Source organism: Artemia sp. Qi Xiang Cuo, chromosome 7 (assembly GCF_049724085.1).
Source record: "Artemia sp. Qi Xiang Cuo chromosome 7, ASM4972408v1, whole genome shotgun sequence".
Lineage (NCBI taxonomy): Eukaryota > Metazoa > Arthropoda > Branchiopoda > Anostraca > Artemiidae > Artemia > Artemia sp. Qi Xiang Cuo.
The window spans coordinates 62,059,747-62,087,068 of NC_142800.1; the positions used below are offsets into that span (position 1 = coordinate 62,059,747).

Below are 27,322 nucleotides of genomic sequence, written 5' to 3' on the forward strand. Positions count from 1 at the left end.
TTCGAATATTCCTCACCAACACCATTGCTATCAAATTCACGATGGAGCACCCCCATTCCCAATATCTTCAATCCTGAGTGAATCATTCTCCATTCCCTTCAACATATTCCACTCTAAATTAACCATTATCAAAAATCATTTTGTGACGGATATGAGAAAGAAAAGGGTCTGTTAACTTACATTTATTATTTTCATCATTTGCTGAGGTGGTATCATCGCTTCTACACTTCAAACCTAAACAGAAAAAAGAAGCATAAATATCTTCATAAAATCCAAAAAACGCTACTCCTGTTCCCAGGCCTAGTATCATTGAAAGCCAAGACCAATTCATAAGAACTCGAAACACAAATCGGCACGCATCGCACAACAAATTATACACCGTTATTGCTTTTTTATCATTATATATACTTTTTTTTTCATCAACAACATCCTTTTAAAAAAAAAAATAAAAACACGAGACGACATTAATTCATATCAATACCACAAAATACAAAAAAAAAAAAAAAAAACCAACAGGATAATAACTCACAAGAGCTTAAAACTCATATTAAACTAAAATAATTAAGATGAAGCTTAGTATCGTATAGGCACAACACGAGGATTTATCGGCATTGGCAATTCCGGAATCACGTCATTCACGGAAAAAGAAACACACAGGCCGTTAGGCTGATCAATACAAAGGAGAGGTGGGACCGATTTTGTTACCCATGCTTGAATACCACAATCAACGAGCTTTGACCTTTTTTCAAGCAGCCGTTTTCTAACATCTCTCACTGCCGTCGGAGCATCATCACTAAGATAAATATCTTTATGACCACAAACAGTCTTTCCTTTAAGTTTTTTACTCTGTTTCAGAATCATTATTTTTCTTTTTTAGACCGAGCAGTAACTTTAAAATATCTACGCTCTTTTTTCACTTGTGTAACAACAAATTCTGGGGTCTCGTTTACACCTACTCCTTCTTCACAAACAGTTTTGAAAATCGCTTTAGCTTCCTCTTTATCATCGCAAGGTACATTCCAAACCACTATATTTTTCTTATTCATTCTATACTCGCAATGTATTAACCGATTCTTCAACTGATTATTTCCTTCACGAAGAAACATTGACTCAGATGTAACAACACTAATCAGTTATTTCACATTTATTATTTCACTCTCAGTAGCCGCCACATGTGTCCGGATCACCGAAAATTGTTGCGATTAGCCAGATAGAGCTCTTCGAGCGATTTGACACGGGATTCCAGTGATTTGAACTGGTCCGTGATACCGTCAAGCTTTTTTCCACTGTCTTTCGCTATAGTTAGAATTTAAGAAAAGCTCCGAGCCAGCGTAGAAATTGACAAAGTCTCTCCATCCTTAGGTGAAGATGACGAATAATCATTTTAATCCTCTTCGAATGAGACTTCTTAACTGTTTCTTTTATTTTGTCCTATGAATAAGCAGTAAGAAAAAATGGACAAATAAATAAGTCTTACCTCAGCTGGCAACGATTTTTTATTCGCGATGTTGCTAGCGTGCAGTGCTTTTAGCTGTTTGGCACGGTAAACACCTTTTCCAATGACGCTAGTCAATAGGCTCTGCTGGTTGGTAATGACTAAAATCATTTATCCCAGATTACACAGGCTTCGTCGTCTTCAATGTCGTAATCCTCAATTACTCCATACAATTCTCCTGTCCAAAGCAATAATCACACTACAAAAAATTCTCTGTCATCAATTCAAAACTTTAATCACACAAGCTATTTCACTATAATTACCTCACTATAATTTTTAGCTATAATTACCTCACGGCATAGAGCGCCTAAAGTGTTACTTGTTCGAGGAATGAATCATGACTCTTTTTAGTGTCTTAATTAGTGTATATTGTGGCGGGTACACCAATATAGCTCAGGGTGTGAATATCCGCGAGAATTATTTATCCCCCTCCCCCCTCTACCTCCTCTTTTAATATTATTGAGAAAAGCTCTTGATCTTCTTTCTCTAAGGAAGATTATGTGTAATCTAACCTTCCAGTTCTGTGTCCATTTCAAGGGTTATATTTGGCCACTGTAAGGGTCAAAAATTACTATCAAGTCCCTTAAAATGTGATAGTTTTGCTGTTTATTAATTTTATAGTCAATGTCATATTTTTATAAAACTCCAAAATTCCTGTGTGTCCTGGCTTTGAAAAATGGAGAGTTTTTTTATAATTGATAGTTTTCTTTTCCCATTTTTATGTCAATGTTGCTATCTATGATATATCTCTGTAAATGAAGTATCTATAATTCTTCACATCTCTCTAACTGTAGTTATTCTAGTAGTAAATTCAGTGGCTATCTTAAAAGTTCGTACTTCAGCGTCGAAAGGAATAATAGATATTCGCTGATAAGGAGCCAAAATCAAATGGTAAATTTCTCTGTAAAATAAATTTAAATTTTATGAGATAAATTTCGATGTAATTTTATCTTTTGAGCTACTACTTGATCCTGCTACAGCATTTCGTCAATTGTTCGTCTTAATACCGCACGGAAGAGTCCTCTTGAAACGCCAGGCCTTTTGCAAAGACCACTCATTTTTGAAGTCTAAAACGAACTATCTGGACTTAAATTGGACTTGCAATGGTTTTTATTCGAACACATTTAATTATTGGTATACCCTTACCTTAGACCTTAGCTTCTCCTGGTCCGCTTGAGTCAGCTAGGAGGTCGGCTAGTATTTCCGAGTCGTTTTCCCACTCGTTTTGTAGAAACACATTAGGACTACGGAGATTTGACTGGTATATGCGCCGTAGGCTGTTCTTAAGACGACCTATCTTTTTTTATCCTGCAGGTAGCCAGTCGAAGTTGGTATAAGGAGTTCTAGTGTCCCCAGTCTCAAAATATAGCCTAGATATTTCCATCGATGATGGCGATATCCCGCACAAGTTGCTGGTTGATCATTATTTGAATCTCGACGTTTGAAACTCGATCTGTTCGATGTATGTCTAGGATTCTAGGAGATATTCATTCTCAAAGCAGAATCTAACCTTATTGTCCTCCGTTTATATGCCATGACTTGGCTATATTCGACTATATGCCCTACTATTGGCTTAAAACTTTTAAGCTTCAAACTAATTGTAAATGGTCATATGAAGTGCCTCCGTGTTCAAATCTTCAGGTGGAGTCTTTTATCAGGTAACAGATAATCAATAATGCTAAGTTTTTTTTCTGCTTAAACATGTAGTGTACACTCACCACACCTCTCGTTGATGCTCTCGTTGATGCGTTGATGCGATGGAAATACTAGCCGACCCCCTAGCTGCCTCAAGCGGACCAGGAGAAGCTAAGGTATAAGTTAAGGGTATACCAATAATTAAAGGTGTTCGAATAAAAACCAAAACGACTATTGTCAATCATTAATCCACTAAAACCATAAAGCTCAATAATTTCCTTTCACCATTGATTATATTTTTTTTTTTCATTTTGGTGGCGCCTGAGGATCTTACAAGCAGTATACAATCTGCTGACGAGTACCAGCTGGTCATTTTAAAACGAACAGAAATTATTCCGTATATGAAAGGGGTTGTCCCCTCCTCAACGCCTCGCTCTTTACGCTAAAGTTTTTTATTGTTTAAAAAAATAAGAGTTGTGAGAAAGTAAAACTTTAGCGTAAAGAGCGTGGCGTTGAGGAGGAAACAGCCCCTTTCATATACGGAATAATTTCTGTTCGTTTTAAGTTTTAACGCCGTTCCTTACTTTCAGCTAAAAAAAACTTGTTTTTTTTATTTGATTTTTGAACGTTTTGGAATTAATGCAGGTTTTGATTTTGGCTCACCGTACATGAATAATTAAATCAAAATTTGCATATTAATTTTACATTTATTTGGTTAAATGGCTTTCTCGAAACTTGTTTAATTTTATTTACGAACGTTTTTATTAGTAATAAATGTACGTAACTTACGTAACGAACTTCTATATTCGTATATTTTTATTACGTATATAAGGGGGCTCGCCCCCTAGTCAATACCTCGCTCTTTAAGCTAAAGTTCGAATTTTGTTACAATTATTTAAAAATTACATCATAATCACAAAGTCCGTTACTTATAATAAATATCTCTTACGAAATTAATAAAAAATATTTGGCTTAAAGAGCGAGGTATTGACTAGGGGGTGAACTCAATCATAAACGTAATATTTTCTGTTCGTTTTAAGTTTTGATGTTACTCCTTATTTTCAGTTGGAAAACTTGTTTTTTTTTATATTTAATTTCTGATCTTTTTTTTAAGTAATGCTGGGAAATCCGGCACCCCCTTCAAAACAATGTCCCTTCCCGCATGAAAACTTCCTTCATGGAAAGATCCTCCCACATAACCCCCGACCCACCCACCCCCCTTCTACCAGAAAAAATCCCCCCTGAAAACGTCTATATACTTTCTAATAACCAATACTATATGTTAACATTTGGTAAAGTTGATTACTTTCAGCCCTCCCCCCCGGGGACTTCGGAGGATTAAGTCACCCTAAAGGACATAGCTCTTTTATTTTCAACCATGCTGAACAAAATGGCTATCTCAAAATTTTGATTAGGTGATTTTGGGGAAAAAATTAGTGTGGGAGGGGGCCTAGTTAGTAGAATGGCCTTATTGACTCCCACGAGGACAATACCCCTTCGAATCCCAATCCGGACACTTTTTTTTAAAACTCCCACGAGGACCACGTGGTTTATGGTTTTCTTCCTTCAAGGTCGATTTATTTGCTGTTGTTTGTCCAGGTGTAATGACATTGGAATGATTTACATAATCGATGGGGGAATTATTGGTTCACGAAGGGGGAATTAAGAAACAAACATGGCTTCATTGTTGTTTGGCTAGCCTAACCTGAGAAATTGATTTACATAATCGCTAGGGGAAATTATTGATTCACGAAGGGGAAATTAAGAAACGCTATGGCTTCTTTAATCTTAGGTCTGAGGGATAAACGTTCTTTAGGTCAGAGAGAAAAATTAATATTCTATTTTTAAATAGGGCTTCATTGATCTATAGTGTCAGGAATCATAAATGACATCACTTGTTATCTTGGAATTATGTGGGAGTCTAAAGAGATAGAAATTCTATTTTTAAATACGGCTTCACGGAGCTTTAAGTCGGAGAGATAAATTGATATTCTAACGAAACCTTAATAGTTTAGCTAGTAACATTTATGAGATGAAGAGATTAACGTAGGAAAGGGCTTCCTAGAAATTTGAAATGTGAAAGCAAAGAGATGCCAAACAAAAGGAACACGCTGAAATTACTTTTAGGGATTATTTGGGCGAAACGGTTTTAGACAGCTTATGGAATTATTTCGGCGAAACAGTTAGAGACATTTTAAAAGATGATTTAAAAGATGGTTTTAGAAGAGGTTTTGAGTGTGGTCGTTATAATACACAAGTTCCATTTGAACAGTGTTGTGAGGTCCTCTACCCCAACCCCAAAGGGTTCCGATCGCCATACCCCAATACCAAAGGGTTCCAATCCCTCTACCCCAATCCAGAAGGAACCCCCCGGTCCCCAAAGACCCCCGAGCCCCCAAAGACCCCCCCAAACCCCCAAAGGCCATCCCCGGGCCCCCAAAGGCCCATCGAGCTCCCAAAAGACCACCGGGGTCCCAAAGGCCTTCACCCTGTCTCCAAATGTCCCCCAGACTCCCAACTGGCCCTCCAGGACCCCCAAAGGCCCTCCACCGGTCTCCAAAGGTCCCCCAGGCTCCCAAAGGGACCCCCTCCCCTCCCTCTTCATCCCTCTACTCCCCCCCTCCTCACCGTCCCCTCCCCCTCCTCCCAATCCCCCTCCCCCTCCCCTCCTCCCCTCCCCTCCCCTTCCCCTCCTCCCCTCCCCATTTTTTTAATATTTTTTATGCATTGAGACACAGAAGGGCCCCCTCCCCCCGGTCCCCAAAGGTTCACAGGGCTCCCACCCGGCCCCCCCAGACCCCCAAAGGCCCTCCCCGGGCCCCGTCTTTCGTTGATGTATGTTGTCTGAAACCTATAGTTTGGGATGAGCAGTTTGCTATTTTTGACTTTTCTCAACTATGTTTCTTAGCCTTTCATAGGTATGGGTTGTCTGAAACCTATGATTTGGGATGGGTGGTTTGCTATTTTTGACTTTTCTGAGCTAGATTTCTTAGCCTCTCATAGGTCTGTGTTGTCTTAAAATTATGATTTGGGATGGGTGGTTTGCTATTTGGACTTTTCAGAGCTGGATTTCTTAGCCTTTCGTAGGTGTTTGTTGTCTGAAACTTATAGTTTGGGATGAGTAGTTTGCTATTTAAGACTTCTATGAGCTAGGCTTTCCTAGTGTATCGTAGGTGAATGTTGTCAGAAAATTATGATTTGGGATATGTAAATTACGATTTCGGGCTTTTCTGAGCTAGATTTCTTAGTCCCTCATAGGTGTTTGTTGTCTCAAACCTATAGTTTGGGATGAGCAGTTTGCTATTTTTGACTTTTCTGAGCTAGGTTTCTTAGCCTTAGATAGGTGTGTGTTGTCAGAAACTTATGATTTGGGATATGTAAATTACTATTTTTGACTTTTCTGAGCTAGATTTCTTAGCCTTTCATAGGTGTTTGTTGTCTGAAGCCTATAGTTTGGGATGAGTAGTTTGCTTTTTGGACTTTTCAGAGCTGGATTTCTTAGCCTTTCGTGGGTGTGTGTTGACTGAAACTTATGATTTGGGATATGTAAATTACTATTTGGGCTTTTCTAAGCTAGATTTCTTAGTCATTCGTTTGTGTGTGTTGTCTGAAACCTATGATTTGGGATTTGTAGTTTTGCTTTTTGGACTTTTCAGAGCTATGATTCTTAGTACCTCATAGGTGTTTGTTGTCTGAAACCTATAGTTTGGGATGAGTAGTTTACTATTTCAGGCTTTTCTGAGCTAAAGCTTCTTAGTATTTCGTAGGTGTGTGTTGTCTGAAACTTATGACTTGAGGTGTCTAATTTTCTATTTCAGGCTTTTCTGAGCTAAGGTTTCATAGTATTTCGTAGGTGAATGTTGTCTGAAACTTATGATTTGGGATATGTAAATTACTATTTAGGGCTTTTCTAAGTTAGATTTCTTAGTCTTTCGTTGGTGTGTGTTGACTGAAACCTATGATCTGGGATATAAGGTTCTTAGTCTTTCGTTGGTGTGTGTTGTCTGAAACCTATGATTTGGGATTTGTAGTTTGCTTTTTGGACTTTTCAGAGCTAAGATTCATAGTCCCTCATAGATGTTTGTTGTCTGAAACCTATAGTTTGGGATGAGTAGTTTGCTATTTCAGGCTTTTCTGAGCTAAGGTTTCCTAGTATTTCGTAGGTGTGTGTTGTCTGAAACTTATGATTTGAGGTGTGTAATTTGCTATTTCAGGTTTTTCTGAGCTAAGTTTTCATAGTATTTCGTAGGTGAATGTTGTCTGAAACTTATGATTTGGAATATGTAAATTACTATTTCTGGCTTTTCTGAGCTAGATTTCATAGTGTTTCGTTGATGTGTGGTGTCTGAAAACAGTGATTTGGGATAGGTGGGTTGTTATTTTAAACTTTTCTGAGATGGATTTCTTAGCCTTTCATACGTATTTGTTGGCTGAAAACTATGATCTGGGATGGTTAATTTGCTACTTTGACTTTTCTGAGCTAGGTTTCTTAGCCTTCCATAGGTGTGTGCTGTCAGAAAACTATGATTTGGGATTTGTAGTTTGCTTTTTAGACTTTTCAGAGCTAGGATTCTTAGTCCCTCATAGGTGTTTGTTGTCTGAAACCTATAGTTTGGGATGAATAGTTTGCTATTTCAAGCTTTTATGAACTAAGGTTTCTTAGTATTTCATAGGTGTGTGTTGTCTGAAACTTATGATTTGGGGTATGCAATTTGCTATTTCCGAATCTTCATAACCAGATTTCTTAGTCTTTCGTAGGTGTGTGGTGTCTGAAACCTATGATTTGGGATGTGTGGGTTGCTATTTTTTGACTTTTCTGAGCTGGATTTCTTAGCCTTTCATAGGTGTGTGTTGACTGAAACCTATGATTTGGGAATGAGTGGCTTGCTATTTTTGACTTTTCTGACCTAGATTTCTTAGCATTTCATAGGTGTGTGCTTTCAGAAAATTATGATTTGGGAGGTGTAGTTTTCCACTTAAGTTCTTTATTTCTCAAAGACATAAAGAAATTTAAAGTTCAATTCTAAATTTTTCGGTGGAAGATAGAAAAAGTAATACCATACTTGTGAATATTTTCTCGAAGAGATGAAAAATTTAAAATACTGTTCCAAATTTTTCACAGAAGATAAAAAAGTTCAAGTTCTCTTCGGAATTTTACCAATGAACATAATTCAATTCTAATTTCTCCAGAGAAAACAAAAATCTTCCAAATCAGTTCTTTATTTCACAAAGACATAAAGAAATTTAGAGTTCAATTCTAAATTTTTCGGTGGAAGATAGAAAAAGTAATACCATACTTGTGAATATTTTCCCGGAAGATAAAAAGTTCTAGTTCAATTCAAAATTTTCTCAACGAAGTCAAGGAAAGTACAAGTTCTCTTCTGAATTTTCTCAATGAAAAAGAAATTAGTCATTGATCATTTCTATTTTTCCAAATAATATAAAAATTTCCACTTTAGTTCAGATCTGTCTCGAAGAGATGAAAAATCTAAATTACTGTTCCAAATTTTTCACAGAAGATAAAAAAGTTCAAGTTCTCTTCGGAATTTTACCAAAGAACACAATTGAATTCTAATTTCTCCAGAGAAAACAAAAATCTTCCACTTCAGTTCTGTATTTCACAAAGACATAAAGAAATTTAGAGTTCAATTCGAAATTTTTCGGTGGAGGATAGAAAAAGTAATTCCATACTTGTGAGTATTTTCACGGAAGATAAAAAGTTCTAGTTCAATTTTAAATTTTCTCAACGAAGTGAAGAAAAATTCAAGTTCTCTACTGAATTTTATCAAAGAACACAGTTCAATTCTAATTTATCCAGAGAAAATAAAAATCTTACATTTAAGTTCTTTATTTCAGAAAGACATAAAGAAATTTAAAGTTCAATTCTAAATTTTTCAGTGGAAGATCGAAAAAGTAATACCATACTTGTGAATATTTTCACGGAAGATAAACATTTCTAGTTCAATTTAAAATTTTCTCAACGAAGTGAAGAAAAATTCAAGTTCTCTTCTGAAATCTACCAAAGAACAAAATTCAATTCTAATTTCACCAGAGATAATAAAAATCTTCGACTTAAGTTCTATATTTCACAAAGACATTAAGAAATATAAAGTTCAATTCTAAATTTTTTGGTGGAAGATAGAAAAAGTAACACCATACTTGTGAATATTTTCTCGACGAGATGAAAAATTTAAAATACTGTTCCAAATTTTTCACAGAAGATAAAAAAGTTCAAGTTCTCTTCGGAATTTGACCAAAGAACATAATTCAATTCTAATTTCTCCATTGAAAACAAAAATCTTCCACTTCATTTCTTTATTTTACAAAGACATATACAAATTTATAGTTCAATTCTAAATTTTTCGGTGGAAGATAGAAAAAGTAAGACTATACATGTGAATATTTTACCAGAATATAAAAAGTTCTAGTTCAATTTAAAATTTTCTGAACGAAGTGAAGAAAAATTCAAGTTCTCTTCTGAATTTTACCATAGAACACAATTTAATTCTAATTTCACCAGAGAAGATCAAAATCTTCCACTTCAGTTCTTAATTTCACAAAGATACAAAGAAATTTAAAGTTCAATTCTAAATTTTTCGGTGGAAACAAGAAAAAGTAATACCATACTTGTGAATATTTTCCCGGAAGATAAAAAGTTCTAGTTCAATTTAAAATTTTCTCAACAAAGTGAAGAAAAATTCAAGTTCTCTTCTGAATTTTACGAAAGAAAACAATTCAATTCTAATTTCACAAGAGACAATAAAAATCTCCCGCTTCAGTTCTATATTTCACAAAGACACAAAGAAATTTAAAGTTCAATTCTTAATTTTTCGGCAGAAGATATAAAAAGTAATACCATACCTGTGAATATTTTCTCGAAGAGATGAAAAATTTAAAATATTGTTCCAAATTTTTCACAGAAGATAAAAAAGTTCAAGTTCTCTTCGGAATTTTACCAAAGAACACAATTAAATTCTAATTTATCCAGAGAAAATAAAAATCTTCCACTTGAGTTCTTTATTTCACAAATACAAAAATAAATTTAAAGTTCAATTCTAAATTTTTCGGTGGAAGATAGAAAAAGTAATACCATACTTGTGAATATTTTCCCGGAAAATAAAAAGTTCTAGTTCAATTTACAATTTCCTCAACGAAGTGAAGAAAAGTTCAAGTTCTCTTCTGAATTTTACTAAAGAGTAAAATTCAATTCTAATTTCACCAGATAAAATAAAAATCTTCAACTTCAGTTCTTTATTTCACAAGGACATACGGAAATTTAAAGTTCAATTCTAAATTTTTCGGTGGAAGATAGAAAAAGTAATACCATACTTGTGAATATTTTCACGGAAGATAAAAAGTTCTAGTTCAATTTAAAATTTACTCAACGAAGTGAAGAAAAGTTCAAGTTCTCTTCTGAACTTTACCAAAGATCACACTTCAATTCTAATTTCTCCAGAGAAAATAAAAATCTTCAACTTCATTTTTAAGTTCCAAAATGAAATAAAGAAATTTAAAGTTCTATTATAAATTTTTAGATGAAATAAAGAAAAAGTAATACTAAGATTGTGATTATTTTCCCTGAAGATCAAAAGTTTTACTTTATTTATAATTTTTCTTAAATTCAGTTCTGATTTTTCTCAAAGAAATGAAAAATTTAAAGTTCTGTTCCAAATTTTTCATAGAAGATAGAAAAAGTTATACATTGATTGTGAATATTCAACATGAAAATAAGGAACTCCACTTTAATTCAGAGCTTTCTCAAAGAAGTGCAAAATGTTCAAGTTCTCTTCTGAATTTTCTTAAAGAAGAGAAAAAAGTTAGCTTAATTCTGAATTTTACCAATGAAAATGAAAAAACCTTCCAGTTCAGTTCATAATATCTCAAAGACATAAAAAATTTAAAGTTCAGTTCTAAATTTTTCTGTAAAAGATAGGAAAAGTTATACTATGATTGTGATTATTTTACAGTGAAGATAAAAAGTTTCACTTTAATTATAGTTTTCTTAAATTCAGTTCAGATTTTTTGTAAAGACATGAAAAATTTAAAGTTCTGTTCCAAATTTTTCATAGAAGATAGAAAAAGTTATACATTGATTTTGAATCTTCGACACGAAGATAAGGTGCATCAATTTAATTCTGAGTTTTCTCGAAGAAGTACAAAATGTTCATGTTATCTTCTAAATTTTTTTAAAGAATATAAAAAAATTAGCTCAATTCTGAATTTTTCCAATGAAAATGAAAAAAGCTTCCACTTCAGTTCTTAATTTCACAAAGACATAAAAATTCAAAATTCTATTCTAATTTTTCCAAGAAAATAAAAAGGTTCCACATCAGCTCTGTTTTTTTCTCAAAGAGATGAAAAATCTTAAGTTCTTTTCTAATTTTAAATTAAATTTTAGATCCTTTGTCTTATGGATTTAACCCTCAAATTTTTTAATTAAAAAATGAGTGACTCGTCCTATTATTAAATACAATCGTTCAAACTCGTTCATCTAACCTCCAAAACAATAGGTTAGGTTAGGTATAAATAAATATTAATAAATAAATAGAAACATTTCTACATGTTTAAGTTAGGTTAGGTTAGGTTAACTTATCATGAGCGCTCATGATAAGTTAACCTAACCTATTCTGGCGAGTATGGCCAGGTTAGGTTAGGCTAGATTAAGTTAGGTTAGATTAGGTTAGGTTAAGTTAGGTTAGGTTAGCCTACGTACGCTTCACTTAGGTTAGCTTAGGTTAGGTGAGAGACAGGCAAAAAGTTAGGTGTATGATTAGGTTAGGTTAGGTTAGATTAAGTTAGGTTAGGTTAAGTTAGGTTAGGCTAGGTTAGCCTACGTACGCCATGAGTGCTCATGATAAGTTAACCTAACCTTTTCTGGCGAGTATGGCTAGGTTAGGTTAGGCTAGATTAAGTTAGGTTAGATTAGGTTAGGTTAAGTTAGGTTAGGTTAGCCTACGTACGCTTCACTTAGGTTAGCTTAAGTTAGGTGAGAGACAGGCAAAAAGTTAGGTGTATGATTAGGTTAGGTTAGGTTAGATTAAGTTAGGTTAGGTTAAGTTAGGTTAGGCTAGGATAGCCTACGTACGCGGGCGTACGTAGGCTAACCTAGCCTAACCTAACCTAACTTAATCTAACCTAACCTAACCTAATCATACACCTAACTTTTTGCCTGTCTCTCACCTAACCTAAGCTAACCTAAGTGAAGCGTACGTAGGCTAACCTAACCTAACTTAACCTAACCTGATCTAACCTAACTTAATCTAGCCTAACCTAACCTAGCCATACTCGCCAGAAAAGGTTAGGTTAACTTATCATGAGCGCTCATGGCGTACGTAGGCTAACCTAGCCTAACCTAACTTAACCTAACCTAACTTAATCTAACCTAACCTAATCATACACCTAACTTTTTGCCTGTCTCTCACCTAACCTAAGCTAACCTAAGTGAAGCGTACGTAGGCTAACCTAACCTAACTTAACCTAACCTAATCTAAACTAACTTAATCTAGCATAACCTAACCTACCCATACTCGCCAGAAAAGGTTAGGTTAACTTATCATGAGCGCTCATGATAAGTTAACCTAACCTAACCTAACTTAAACATGTAGAAATGTTTCTATTTATTTATTAATATTTATTTATACCTAACCTCACCTATTGTTTTGGAGGTTAGATGAACGAGTTTGAACGATTGTCTTTAATAATAGGACGAGTCACTCATTTTTTAATTAAAAAATTTGAGGGGTAAATCCATAAGACAAAGGAGCTAAAATTTAATTTAAAATTTGAAAAGAACTTTAGATTTTTCATCTCTTTGAGAAAAAACCATAACTGATGTGGAACCTTTTTATTTTCTTGGAAAAATTAGAAGAGAACTTTGAATTTTTTATGTCTTTGAGAAAGTAAGAACTGAAGTGGAAGCTTTTTTCATTTTCATTGGAAAAATTCAGAATTGAGCTAACTTTTTTATCTTCTTTAAGAAAATTCAGAAGAGAACTTGAACATTTTGCACTTCTTCGAGAAAACTCAGAATTAAATTGATGCACCTTATCTTCGTGTCGAAGATTCAAAATCAATGTATAACTTTTTCTATCTTCTATGAAAAATTTGGAACAGAACTTTAAATTTTTCATATCTTTCCAAAAAATCGGAACTGAATTTAAGAAAACTAGAATTAAAGTGAAACTTTTTATCTTCACTTGAAAATAATCACAATCATAGTATAACTTTTGCTATCTTCTATAGAAAAATCTAGAACTGAACTTTAAATTTCTTATGTCTTTGAGATATTATGAGTTGAAGTGGGAGGTTTTTTCATTTTCAATGGTAAAATTCAGAATTGATCAAACTTTTTTCTCTTCTTTTAGAAAATTCAGAAGAGAACTTGAACATTTAGCACTTCTTTGATAAAGTTCTGAATTAAAGTGGAGTTTCTTATCTTCATGTGGAATATTAACAGTTAATGTATAAATTTTTCCATCTTCTATGAAAAATTTGGAACAGAACTCTAAATTTTTCATTTCTTTGAGAAAAATCAGAACTAAATTTAAGAAAAATTATAAATAAAGTGAAAATTCTGATCTTCATGGATAATAATCACAATCCTAGCATTACTTTTTTTTTATTTCATCTAAAAAATTAGGATGGAACTTTAAATTTGTTTATTTCATTGTGGAACTTAAAACTGAAGTGGAAGATTTTTATTTTCTCTGGAGAAATTAGAATTGAATTGTGTTATTTAGTAAAGTTCAGAGGCGAACTTGAACTTTTCTTTATTTCATTGAGATAATTTTAAATTTAACTAGAACTTTTCGTCGTCCGGGAAGATATTCACAATTATGGTATTACTTTTTCTACCTTCCACCGAAAAATTTAGAATTGAAATTTAAATTTCTTTATGTCTTTGTGAAATAAAGAACTTAAGTGGAAGATTTTTATTTTCTCTGGAGAAAATAGAATTGAATTGTGTTCTTTCGTAAAATTCCGAAGAGAACTTGAACTTTTTTATCTCCTGTGAAAAAATTGGGACAGTATTTAAAATTTTTCCTCTTTTCGAGAAAATATTCACAGGTAGGGAATTACTTTTTCTATCTTCCGCCGAAAAATTTAGAATTGAACTTTAAATTTCTTTGTGTCTTTGTGAAATATAGAACTGAAGTGGAAGATTTTTATTTTCTCTGGTGAAATTAGAATTGAATTTTATTCTTTGGTAAAATTCAGAAGAGAACTTGAATTTTTTTTCACTTCGTTGAGAAAATTTTAAATTAAACTAGAAATTTTCATCTTCCGGGAAAATATTCACAAGTATTCTATTACTTTTTCTTGTTTCCACCAAAAAATTTTGAATTAAACTTTAAATTTATTTATGTCTTTGTGAAATAAAGAACTTAAGTGGAAGATTTTGATTTTCACTGGTGAAATTATAATTGAATTGTGTTCTTTGGTAAAATTCAGAAGAGAACTTGAATTTTTCTTCACTTCGTTGAGAAAATTTTAAATTGAACTAGAACTTTTTATCTTCTGGGAAAATATTCACATGTATGGTATTACTTTTTCTATCTTCCACCGAAAATTTTAGAATTGAACTATAGATTTCTTTATGTCTTTGTGAAATAAAGAAATGAAGTGTAAGATTTTTGTTTTCTCTGGAGAAATTAGAATTGAATTATGTTCTTTGGTAAAATTCCAAAGAGAACTTGAACTTTTATCTTCTGTGAAAAATTTGGAACAGTATTTTAAATTTTTCATCTCTTCGAGAAAATATTCACAAGTATGGTATTACTTTTTCTATCTTCCACCGAAAAATTTAGAATTGAACTTTAAATTTCTTTATGTCTTTGTGAAATAAAGAACTTAAGTGGAAGATTTTTATTTTCTATGGTGAAATTATAATTGAATTGTGTTCTTTTGTAAAATTCATAAGATAAATTGAAGTATTATTCACTTCTTTGATAAAATTTTAAATTGAACTAGAACTTTTTATCTTCCGTGAAAATATTCACAAGTATCGTATTACTTTTTCTATCTTCCACTGAAAAATTTAGAATTGAAATTTAAATTTCTTTATGTGTTTGTGAAATAAAGAACTTAAATGGATGATTTTTATTTTCTCTGGACAAATTAGAATTGAACTGCGTTCTTTGATAAAATTCAGTAGAGAACTTGAACTTTTCTTCGGTTCGTTGAGGAAATTTAAAATTGAACTAGAACTTTTTATCTTCCGTGAAAATACTCACAAGTATGGCATTACTTTTTCTATCCTCCACCGAAAAATTTAGAAATGAACTCTAAATTTCTTTATGTCTTTGTGAAATAATGAACTGAAGTGAAAGATTTATGTTTTCTCTGGAGAAATTAGAATTGAATTGTGTTCTTTGGTAAAATTCCGAAGAGAACTTGAACTTTTTTATCTTCTGTGAAAAATTTGGAATAGTATTTTAAATTTTTCATCTCTTCGAGACAGATCTGAACTAAAGTGGAAAATTTTTATATTATTTGGAAAAATAGAAATGATCAATGACTAATTTCTTTTTCATTGAGAAAATTCAGAAGAGAACTTGTACTTTCCTTGACTTTGTTGAGAAAATTTTAAAATGAACTAGAACTTTTTATCTCCCGGGAAAATATTCACAAGTATGGAATTACTTTTTCTATCTTCCAACGAAAAATTTAGAATTTAACTCTAAATTTCTTTATGTCTTTGTGAAATAAAGAACTGAATTGGAAGATTTTTGTTTTCACTGGAGAAATTAGACTTGAATTATGTTCATTGGTAAAATTCCGAAGAGAACTTGAACTTTTTTATCTTCTGTGAAAAATTTGGAACAGTATTTTAAATTTTTCATCTCTTCGAGAAAATATTCACAAGTATGGTATTACTTTTTCTATCTTCCACCGAAAAATTTAGAATTGAACTTTAAATTTATTTATGTCTTTGTGAAATAAAGAACTTAAGTGGAAAACTACACCTCCCAAATCATAATTTTCTGAAAGCACACACCTATGAAATGCTAAGAAATCTAGCTCAGAAAAGTCAAAAATAGCAAACCATTTATTCCCAAATCATAGGTTTCAGTCAACACACACCTACGAAAGGCTAAGAAATTCAGCTCAGAAAAGTCAAAAAATAGCAACCCATACATCCCAAATCATAGGTTTCAGACACCCCACACCTACGAAAGACTAAGAAATCTGGTTATGAAAAGTCGGAAATAGCAAATTGCATACCCCAAATCATAAGTTTCAGACAACACACACCTATGAAAAACTAAGAAACCTTAGTTCAGAAAAGCTTTAAATAGCAAACTATTCATTCCAAACTATAGGTTTCAGACAACAAACATCTATGATGCACTAGGAATCCTAGCTCTGAAAAGTCTAAAAAGCAAACTACAAATCCCAAATCATAGTTTTGTGTCAGCACACACCTATGAAAGGCTAAGAAACCTAGCTCAGAAAACTCAAAGTAGCAAATTAACCATCCCAGATCATAGGTTTCAGACAACACATACCTATGAAAGGCTAAGAAATCCATCTCAGAAAAGTCTAAAATAGCAACCCACCCATCCCAAATCATTGGTTTTAGACAACACACATCAACGGAAGACTAAGAAATCTAGCTTAGAAAAGCCCGAAATAGTAATTTACATATCCCAAATCATAAGTTTCAGACAACATTCACCTACGAAATACTATGAAATCTTAGCTCAGAAAAGCCTGAAATAGCAAATTACACACCTCAAATCATAAGTTTCAGACAACACACACCTACGAAATACTATGAAACCTTAGCTCATAAATGCCTGAAATAGCAAACTACTCATCCCAAACTATAGGTTTCAGACAACAAACATCTATGAGGGACTCTGAATCCTAGCTCTGAAAAGTCCAAAAAGCAAACTACAAATCCCAAATCATAGGTTTCAGACAACACACACCAACGAAAGACTAAGAACCTTATATCCCAAATCATAGGTTTCAGTCAACACACACCAACGAAAGACTATGAAATCTAACTTAGAAAAGCCCGAAATAGTAATTTACAGATCCCAAATCATAAGTTTCAGACAACATTCACCTACGAAATACTATGAAACCTTAGCTCAGAAAGGCCTGAAATAGCAAATTAGACACCTCAAGTCATAAGTTTCAGACAACACACACCTACGAAATACTAAGAAACCTTAGCTCATAAAAGCCTGAAATAGCAAACTACTCATCCCAAACTATAGGTTTCAGACGACAAACACCTATGAGGGACTAAGAATCCTAGCTCTGAAAATTCCAAAAAGCAAAACTACAAATCCCAAATCACAGGTTTCAGACAACACACACAAACTAATGACTAAGAAATCTAGCTTAGAAAAGCCCGAAATAGTAATTTACATATCCCAAATCATAAGTTTCAGTCAACACACACCCACAAAAGGCTAAGAAATCCAGCTCTGAAAAGTCCAAAAGCAAACTACTCATCCCAAACTATAGGCTTCAGACAGCAAACACCTATGAAAGGCTAAGAAATCTAGCTCAGAAAAGTCAAAAATAGTAATTTACATATCCCAAATCATAATTTTCTGACAACACACAACTATGAAAGTCTAATAAAAATATATCTGAAAATACTAAAATCGCAATCTACTCATCACAAACGATAGGTTTCAGACAACAAACACCTATGATGGACTAAGAAATCTAGCTCATAAAAGTCAGAAATAGTAATTTAAATATCCCAAATCATAATTTTCTGACAACATTCACCTACGATATACTAGGAAAGCCTAGCTCATAGAAGTCCGAAATAGCAAACAACTCATCCCAAACTAGAGGTTTCAGACAACAAACACCTATGAAAGGCTAAGAAATCCAGCTCTGAAAAGTTCAAATAGCAAACTACACATCCCAAATCATACTTTTCTGACAACACACACCTATGAAAGGCTAAGAAATCCAGCTCAGAAAAGTCAAAAATAGCAAACCACCCATCCCAAATCATAGGTTTCTGACAACACACACCTATGAAAGGCTAAGAAATCTAGCTCAGAAAAGTCAAAAATAGCAAACTACTCATCCCAAACTATAGGTTTCAGACAACATACATCAACGAAAGACGGGGCCCGGGGAGGGCCTTTGGGGGTCTGGGGCGGGGGGCCGGGTGGGAGCCCTGTGAACCTTTGAGGACCGGGGGGAGGGTGCCCTTCTGTGTCTCAATGCATAAAAAATATTAAAAAAATGGGGGGGGAGGGGAGGGGAGGAGGGGAGGGGGAGGGGATTGGGAGGAGGGGGAGGGGGAGTTGACGGTGAGGAGAGGGATGGAGAGGGAGGGGAGGGGGTCCCTTTGGGAGCCTGGGGGACCTTTGGGGACCGGTGGAGGGCCTTTGGGGGTCCTGGAGGGCCAGTTGGGAGCCTGGGGGACATTTTGAGACCGGGTGAAGGCCTTTGGAACCCCGGTGGTCTTTTGGGAGCTCGATGGGCCTTTGGGGGCCCGGGGATGGCCTTTGGGGGTTTGGGGGGGTCTTTGGGGGCTCGGGGGTCTTTGGGGACCGGGGGGTTCCTTCTGGATTGGGGTAGAGGGATTGGAATTCTTTGGGATTGGGGTATGGCGATCGGAACCCTTTGGGGTTGGGGTAGAGGACCTCACAACACTGTTCAAATGGAACTTGTGTATTATAACGACCACACTCAAAACATCTTCTAAAACCATCTTTTAAATCATCTTTTAAAATGTCTCTAACTGTTTCGCCGAAATAATTCCATATGCTGTCTAAAACCGTTTCGCCCAAATAATCCCTAAAAGTAATTTCAGCGTGTTCCTTTTGTTTGGCATCTCTGTGCTTTCACATTTCAAATTTCTAGGAAACCCTTTCCTACGTTAATCTCTTCATCTCATAAATGTTCCTAGCTAAACTATTAAGGTTTCGTTAGAATATCAATTTATCTCTCCGACTTAAAGCTCCGTGAAGCCGAATTTAAAAATAGAATTTCTATCTCTTTAGACTCCCACATAATTCCAAGATAACAAGTGATGTCATTTATGATTCCTGACACTATAGATCAATGAAGCCCTATTTAAAAATAGAATATTAATTTTTCTCTCTGACCTAAAGAACGTTAATCCCTCAGACCTAAGATTAAAGAAGCCATAGTGTTTCTTAATTTCCCCTTCGTGAATCAATAATTTCCCCTAGCGATTATGTAAATCAATTTCTCAGGTTAGGCTAGCCAAACAACAATGAAGCCATGTTTGTTTCTTAATTCCCCCCCTTCGTGAACCAATAATTCCCCCATCGATTATGTAAATCATTCCAATGTCATTACACCTGGACAAACAACAGCAAATAAATCGACCTTGAAGGAAGAAAACCATAAACCACGTGGTCCTCGTGGGAGTTTTAAAAAAAAGTGTCCGGATCGGGATTCGAAGGGGTATTGTCCTCGTGGGAGTCAATAAGGCCATTCTACTCTAGTTGCCCTCCATTTTTTTGGTCACTTAAAAAGGGCACTAGAACTTTTAATTTCCGTTCCAATGAGTCCTCCCACGATATTTTAGGACCACTGGCTCGTTACGATTACCCCTGGAAAAAAAAAATAAAATAAACACGCATCCATGATCTTTCTTCTGACAAAAAACTGACTGTTTTTTTTTATCAATAGTTAGAATACTGTCCGTTTCGAATGCGAGACTTGAGAGCACAGTAGCTCGCATCGAATACAAAACTTGAGACGTTTGGTTACCTTGGATGAGCGTTATTTTCTTTATCACCCACATCTCTTTATCTACTAACCATCTAACCTGTTATAAAACGTGACTGCGACCTCAACGCCTTGCAAGTAACTGGTAATAATTTCTTCCGGATGAGGTTTTTGCCCATTCTTCCAAGTTAGTAAAAGCGGTCCATTTACTGACTGTGATCGGAATTTTGGAAGATGTCATGTCACTATTTTCGTGTTTTTCATTTAACCCAGAGAAAATTGTGGCGCCATCAGTAAAATAAGGGCATGCGTTGGTAAAACCGCTGCATTTACCGATCAAAATTGAGATATTGTAGATGTCATGTCATTATTTTCATGTTTTTTATTTAACTGAATAGAAAATAGTGGGGCAGTCCGGAAAATCACAACACGAGTCGGTACAACCGCTACACTTACCGACCGAGATGGAGATTACGGTAGACGTTATGTCAGTATTAGATTGAGATTTTGTTGATGTCGTTTCATTATTTTCATGTTCTTTATTTAACTGAATAGAAAACAGTGGTGCAGTCCGGAAAATCGCTGCAAGAATTGGTACAACAGTTACATTTACCGAGCGAAATGGAGATTACGGTACATGTCATGTCAGTATTTTGATGTTCTTTATTTAACCGAATGAAAAAAAAATTGGCACCGTCCGTAAAGTCACGGCACAAGTCAGTAAAACCGCTGCAATTACCAAACTAGACTGAAATTTCATTAGATGTTATATTAGTATTGCCATCTTAAAATCACTGCACGAGTCGATAAAACTACTGCGTTTACCGACTGCTGTGTCGGTAAATGCACCTGCTTTACCCAGGTTTGGGACTTCTGTAGATGACATATCAGTATTTTTTTTGTTCTTTATTTAACCAACAAAATCCATACTATTGGAAATCCAATAGAATATATTTCCTTTCCATAGAATGTCGTTCTGCAGCACTAGCTGTTGAATATCCTCAGACTTATTTGAACTGCCTTGGGTAAATATAAAGTTTACCTAAAATAGGAATTATTTGATAATCTACATTAAGTTTAACACACACATTATTCTCAGCCCCAGTGGCGGATCCAGGGGGTGCCCCCGCCCCTAGCGTCGTCCAAAGTCGTGTAATTTACTTAATTAACTCAAGTTTGTGTTAATTAAACTTGCTCCTAACGCAAGTTTATCGGATTAACCTATTTTGCCCCCCCCCCTAAAAAAAAATTTCGGATCAACCTATTTTGCGCCCCCCCCCCCTAAAAACGATCCTGTATCCACCCCTGCTCAGCCATTATTCTTTCACTTATACTACCAGAATTTCATAATTATGAAACTTTCTTAAGATTCTCCTATCAATTCTGGACATTTCGTAACCCGGATAAAAAAAAATTATCATTCAGTCCTAATTATGTGTACAAAACCAATAATGTCAGAGTTGAAATGGCCATTATTATTATTCTTAAGGGACACACCCTTGATTTAGTTCTTGAATATTCCATGCCAATAATTTAATGTCTCGTATGTGGTCTTTGTCTTACTTGATACTGATAAGAATACACACCCTTTAGACACTTTATCATTTGCCACTGCTTCAGTGGAACATATTTGGTATTCTTTGATTGGTTAAAAGTTTTCCTCTGCCGCCATTTCACTTCTAATGTTTTTGTGCCTTTTCTTACTTGTTGCTTCAGCGTTGGTAGTAACATCTCTGCCTCGGTTTTTATTATTCTTATATTGAGTATGTGTAGTAGGCTGCGTAACGAGGAGACTGCATGCTATGGTATTGTTTCCATAGATTCGTCCTCTTTGCTATCTTTGTCGAAGCTTAAAAGCATCCTTACCGTGTCAAAGAGATAACAAAGAATGTGGAAAGCGGGTATACAATTTCCAAATTCTCACAACGCAGCGCTGATTTTATATAAAAAAAATCCTTTTTTTACTTTCTTTTTAATTTTTCCGTTTGGTTATTAAAATCGAAGAAATAAGATAATTTATATCTTCTTTTTATGTTTTTTTTTGTAGGATTTTTTTCTTGTGTATGTACATTCCCGCTTGTTTTTATTGTTTTCTCAATGTTTTACTCCACTGTTTGTCATTTGGATATGAATGGGTAATAACATAAACCTAGTTATAATAATTATTTTAAACACCCATATTGTCATTGATGTACTGATTAACCGTCGAAATGGCAAATCAATATTTTGGTGTTTGTGTAAATGTTTTATTTATCATTAGATGTTTCTAGTAGTTTTCTCATTGGCAACATTTAGTTAAGTTTATGTCCTAAAACGTAGTCAGTCTAAGAACGTTGAGAAAAAGTAAAATTTTTCTGAGTTAAGGATGTTTTATCTCTTAGTGAAGAAATTTTCTAGCCTGCAAAACTGTATGTTTTTATTCTATGATTTACTGATAAATGTCACGACTTAGACAAGCAAAATGTTGAGTTTTAATTTAGTATTGCCTTAGCTTCAGCCCATTGTCTTGAGAATCCCTATTTCAAATATTTTTTCCTTTGTATATGCTGTTTGCTGGAAAGGTAACGTTTTTTTTGTCAATATTAATACAAAATGTTTTTTGAGGGAGACCCAACTATTGTGTAAATATTGTAGGAGCAGAGGAGGAAAGTCTCATCAAGTATTATAATCTGGCAAAGGAGCGGCTCGCTGAAAAAGAAGACGAATGGAGTTCGGAAAGAAATATACCACATAGTTTCACTACAGCTGAAGAGGTGAGAGTAAAGACACTTGTCTTATCAAAGGTGCCTTAAATAAAAGCATTTTTATTCTCACGGGTTTATCTTTGGGCGAGAGGAGGTGGAGGGGTAGCGAAATTAGACAACTAGAACGAAAATACTGGCGAATTATGATATGAAAATAAAAAAATTGTAAAAGATGGGGAACGATAATTCAAAATTGTTATTAGGAAAAAGAAAAGGTGTTGTTGCCACCAATTGGTGGGAGGTCTCTAGATTTTGAATTTTTTTTTTACTTGGTATTAAAGAATATAATAAAAAAAGGATGCCATCACCTAGATTTTGAAAAATACTTTTTTTGGTAAACACATGTAAGGAAAAAGAAAAAGTACCTGGACCACCAATTGGCCATATTTTTCTGCATTGACGCCAATGAAAGGTACAGAAAAAATCGCTAGAAGATATACGCATTCAACAATTTTCTTTTAAAGAACTTCTGCAAATAATGCTTTGCACTTTTTTTGAAATGTGTAAACTAAAATAAGAACACCATATACACAAAAAAAACAGCATTGCCAAAAAAATATCATCAGCACGACGCTTCAGGAGCAGTTACGAATTTAAAAGAAATGCTAAAATAATGCATATTCATAATGTACAATATTATCATAAACGCCTTGACAATTCGAGGGAAGAGAACAAAGGTTTCATTATTTGTGATTAGCTTCTAATGCAGCTTTTTATCTGAAATTCAAAAACTTAATCCTATTTTTCGAGCGCCCATTTATTTTAGACGTACCATTAAAAGTACCAAGAACTTTTACTAGATATATTCAAACATTTTTGGGTTAAGGATTTATTCCAGTTCTTTTCATATTTCCCAAAATTTCCCAGTTGCTACACTTACCTTTCTATTAGTTCTGAATGGCATATTGCCAAATTTTCGAGCTTTGCTATTCATTTGGTAATTCTTAGCACTTGATGTTATAGATATGTGGTTCTGCATTAAATCCGTTAATTTAATTATAATTGTGAAAAATCTATTCGACGCGTTGTGATAATCGCCACGAAAACTAAGAATGAGTAAATACACTCATTATTTCCCCTTTCAATGGGTTTTCAAACGGTTCGTGGTAACGAACTGTAAGTAAGGAGAGACACGGCTCAATAGTAACCGAAACTCTAAAAAGTGGAAATTTGATATCAATCAATGTATCAAAAGAATCGACTTACTATGCTAATTCTAAATATATAAAATTCATTAAGCTTAGTCTTACCCATAAAAGGCTTTGAGCCTGAGAAAAATTGCCTTATTCTAAACAAGGCAATAAAAACCTATTATAGCCTATTATATAGGGAAATATAAACCTATTATATAAGGAAATACTCCGAGAGGTTAGTAAAAACCTATAATATAAATAATATAAATCAATATAATATAAATCAGATTCAGCGTATCAGAGAACCAAAAATATATAATATAAATCAGATTCAGCGTATCAGAGAACCCTATTCTAGAGGCTTCAAGCTCCTATTTTTAAAAATATGGAATGTGGATCGAACCTATGGTCCTAGAACATCGAGAGAGGGCTCATTTGAACAGAAATTTAAAGTTCTAGTGCCCTTTTTAAGTGACCAAAAAGAATGTTGGACAAACAGCCCCCCTCTCACGCCCCCTTTTTTCCAAAATTGTCTGATCAAATTATTGAGAGAGCCATTTTGTTTAACAAAGTTGAAAAGTCCAAAAACTATACTTTGGAGACAACATGCCCCCCTCCCAGCCCCTGGGGATAGGTCTTTAAGTTATAAAATTTGACCCTTGTTTACGTATAGTATTTTCTACTGGAAAGTATACTGACATTTTTCGAGGGGGGGGGGTGGAGATTTTTGCTTCGGGTGGGTTTCCATGGGGATAATTTTCCGTGCAGAGAGAAATTTTGGGGGTGAACTTTCCATTGGGAATTTAACATTGATGGGATTTGACAGAATTCTTTTTCGAAATTTTTTTTATCTGTCTTACTTTCTCTTTGCCTACTCAATTTCAAATGTTGAAATGTTCCGGGGGAATTGTCCGGGGGAAATTTTCAGTGTGTTTGAATTTCCGGGAAATACTTTCCACAGAAGGGGGGATTTCTAGAGTGATTGGGAAAATGACTAGAGTTTAGTCTTTTTCAAATGTAAATATGCTAAGGAGTTTTTTTTCAGGCTGAATGTTCTGCAAGAAATTTTATGGAGGGGGAGCGGGAATTTTCGGTGAGGATGGAATTGTCCGGGGGGAGTTTTACGAGTGAAGAGTAATTTTAGGTGGGAGGAATTTTTCCATAGAGGAGTAACCCGTGAGGGGAGGGATTATTCAATGGAGGGAGCCATATTTACAGGCATTATTTGAAAAAACGATCAGAAATTAATTAAATAAAAAACAAGTTTTTTCAACTGAAAGTCAGGAAAACATTAAACCTCAAACGAACAGAAATTATTCTGTATATAAAGGGGTTGCCCCCTCCTCAACACCTTGCTCTTTACGCTAAAGTTTGAAAAAATTGTCCCAAATCCTTAGAACAACTCATGAAACACAAGGGCCGTTTGATTAGAGTACGATGCTGTTATAAAAGTGCTAAAAACTTCGTAAAGAGCAAGTTTTCGAGAAGGGGGGTGGGGAACCTATTCATATACAGAATAATTTCTATTCGTTTTGAGTTCTAAGGTTGCTCCTTAATTTCAGCTGAAAAAACTTTTTTTTTTTTTTTTAAATAGTATCTGAAATGAATGATGTTAGTAGAAGTGACCCTAAAGCTCCGAACGGGAGTCCATATATGGGCAAAGAATACGGACGGGGCTCCATATATAGGCATAGAGTCATTAGGGAGAACACGTGGTTAATGGGGTCAATGACCTCTTTTTCCAAGGTCGATTTATATGATGTTTCTATGTGTAATAGCTCCAGAACGAAGGTTGCACATGCGCATTGAATTCTAACGGGAACAATGTTATTGATCTAGGACTCGGGGGGGAAGTGAATTTCCGAGAACTTGATTGCGTAATCAAAGTGTGTCAACAACAACAACATCGACCTTGACATTCGCTGAGAGTATGCACTTACAACAACAACAACATCAACCTTGGAACACCTGTGCTGTCGAACTCAATTCACCTATCGTGAATCAATAATTCCCCTTAGAAACAACAAATTAATTCCCCCTTTCTTGACAGATCAATCAATCAATGACATCATCTGCCAGACTTTAAAAATTTTCGCCTAGAAACGATTCTCCAGGAATAGATCCAAGTCATTAATGTCATTGCCTCGGAAACAACTCTTTTGATCGAACTCCAAAGGATATTAATAGCCAAAGGCCATGGAAACAATTCTCCAAGAAACATCTTAGCGATGAATTGTTTTAGCGCGGGAATCAGGTTTCTTATTAATTTGAAATGTATTAGCGCAGAGATGCCAAAAACAAAAGGAACACGCTGAAATTACGTTTAGGGATTATTTGAACGAAACCGTTTTAGACAGGTTATGGAACTATTTTGGCGAAACAGTTAGAGACATTTTAAAAGATGATTTTTGAAGAGATTTTAGAAGAGAATTTAATGGTGAAACTCTGTGGTCGTTATAATACACAAGTTTCATTTTAACAGTGTTGTGAGGTCCTCTAACCCAACTCAAAGGGTTCCAATCCTCCTACCCCAACCCCGAAGGAAGCCCCCGGTCCTCCACGGCCCCCCCAGCTCCCAAAGGGCCCCCGGCGCCCCCCAAAGGCACACCCAGACCCCCAAAGGCCATCCCCGGGCCCCCCACAGGCCCATCGAGCTCCCAAAGGACCAACGGGGTCCCAAAGGCCCTCCACCGGTCCCCAAATGTCCCCCAGGCCCCCAACTGCCCCCCCCGGCCCCCCAAGGCCCGCCCTGTGCCCCAAACGCCCTCCTCAGACCCCCAAAGGCCCTCCCCTGGTCCTCAAAGGTCCCCCGGGCTCCCAAAGGCACTCCCCCGGTCCCCAAAGGTCCCCGGACCCCCAAACGCCCACCCAGGGCCCCCAAGGCCCGCCCCCGGTCCGCATACATGCACACAAAACTTACACACACACAAAAACTTACACACACACACAAAAACTTACACACACACACGAAAACTTACACACACACACACTAAAACTTACACACACACCCAAAACAAACACACACACACACACAAAAACTTACACACACACACACACACACAAAACTGACACACACACACACACACACACACTCCAAAACTTACACACACACAAAAACTTACACACACACAAAAACTTACACACACGCACAAAAACTTACACACACACACAAAAACTTACACACACACACACACACACGAAAACATACAAACACACTCCAAAACTTACACACACACACAAAAACTTACACACACACACATACACACACACAAAAACTTACACGTGCACACGAAAACTTACACGCACACACAAACTTATACACACACACACACAAAAAACTTACACACACAAAAACTTACACACACACACACACACACACAAACTTACACACACACACACACAAAAAACTTACATCCACACACAAAAGCTTAGACACACAAAAACTTACACACACACACACAAAAAATTATACCCACAATCAAAAACTTACATGAACAAAAAAAATAAACATCAAAAAAAAAATTACACACACACAAAAACTTACAAAAAAGAAAAAAAACTTAAACATACACGCAAAAAATAACCAACACACACACAGGAAAACTTACACACACATGCAAAAACTTACA

The 27,322-nt window shown here is 35.1% G+C and overlaps 1 protein-coding gene across 1 annotated transcript in view; it reads left to right on the forward strand.

The window, feature by feature from the left end:
* LOC148950541 (uncharacterized) overlaps positions 1-27,322 on the forward strand; it is a 76,583-nt gene that overhangs the window by 23,687 nt on the left and 25,574 nt on the right. Inside the window, exon 3 of the mRNA XM_089091896.1 lies at positions 22,451-22,569. Coding sequence (XP_088948022.1) covers positions 22,451-22,569 — 119 coding nt within the window. The remainder of the gene's footprint in view (positions 1-22,450; positions 22,570-27,322) is intronic.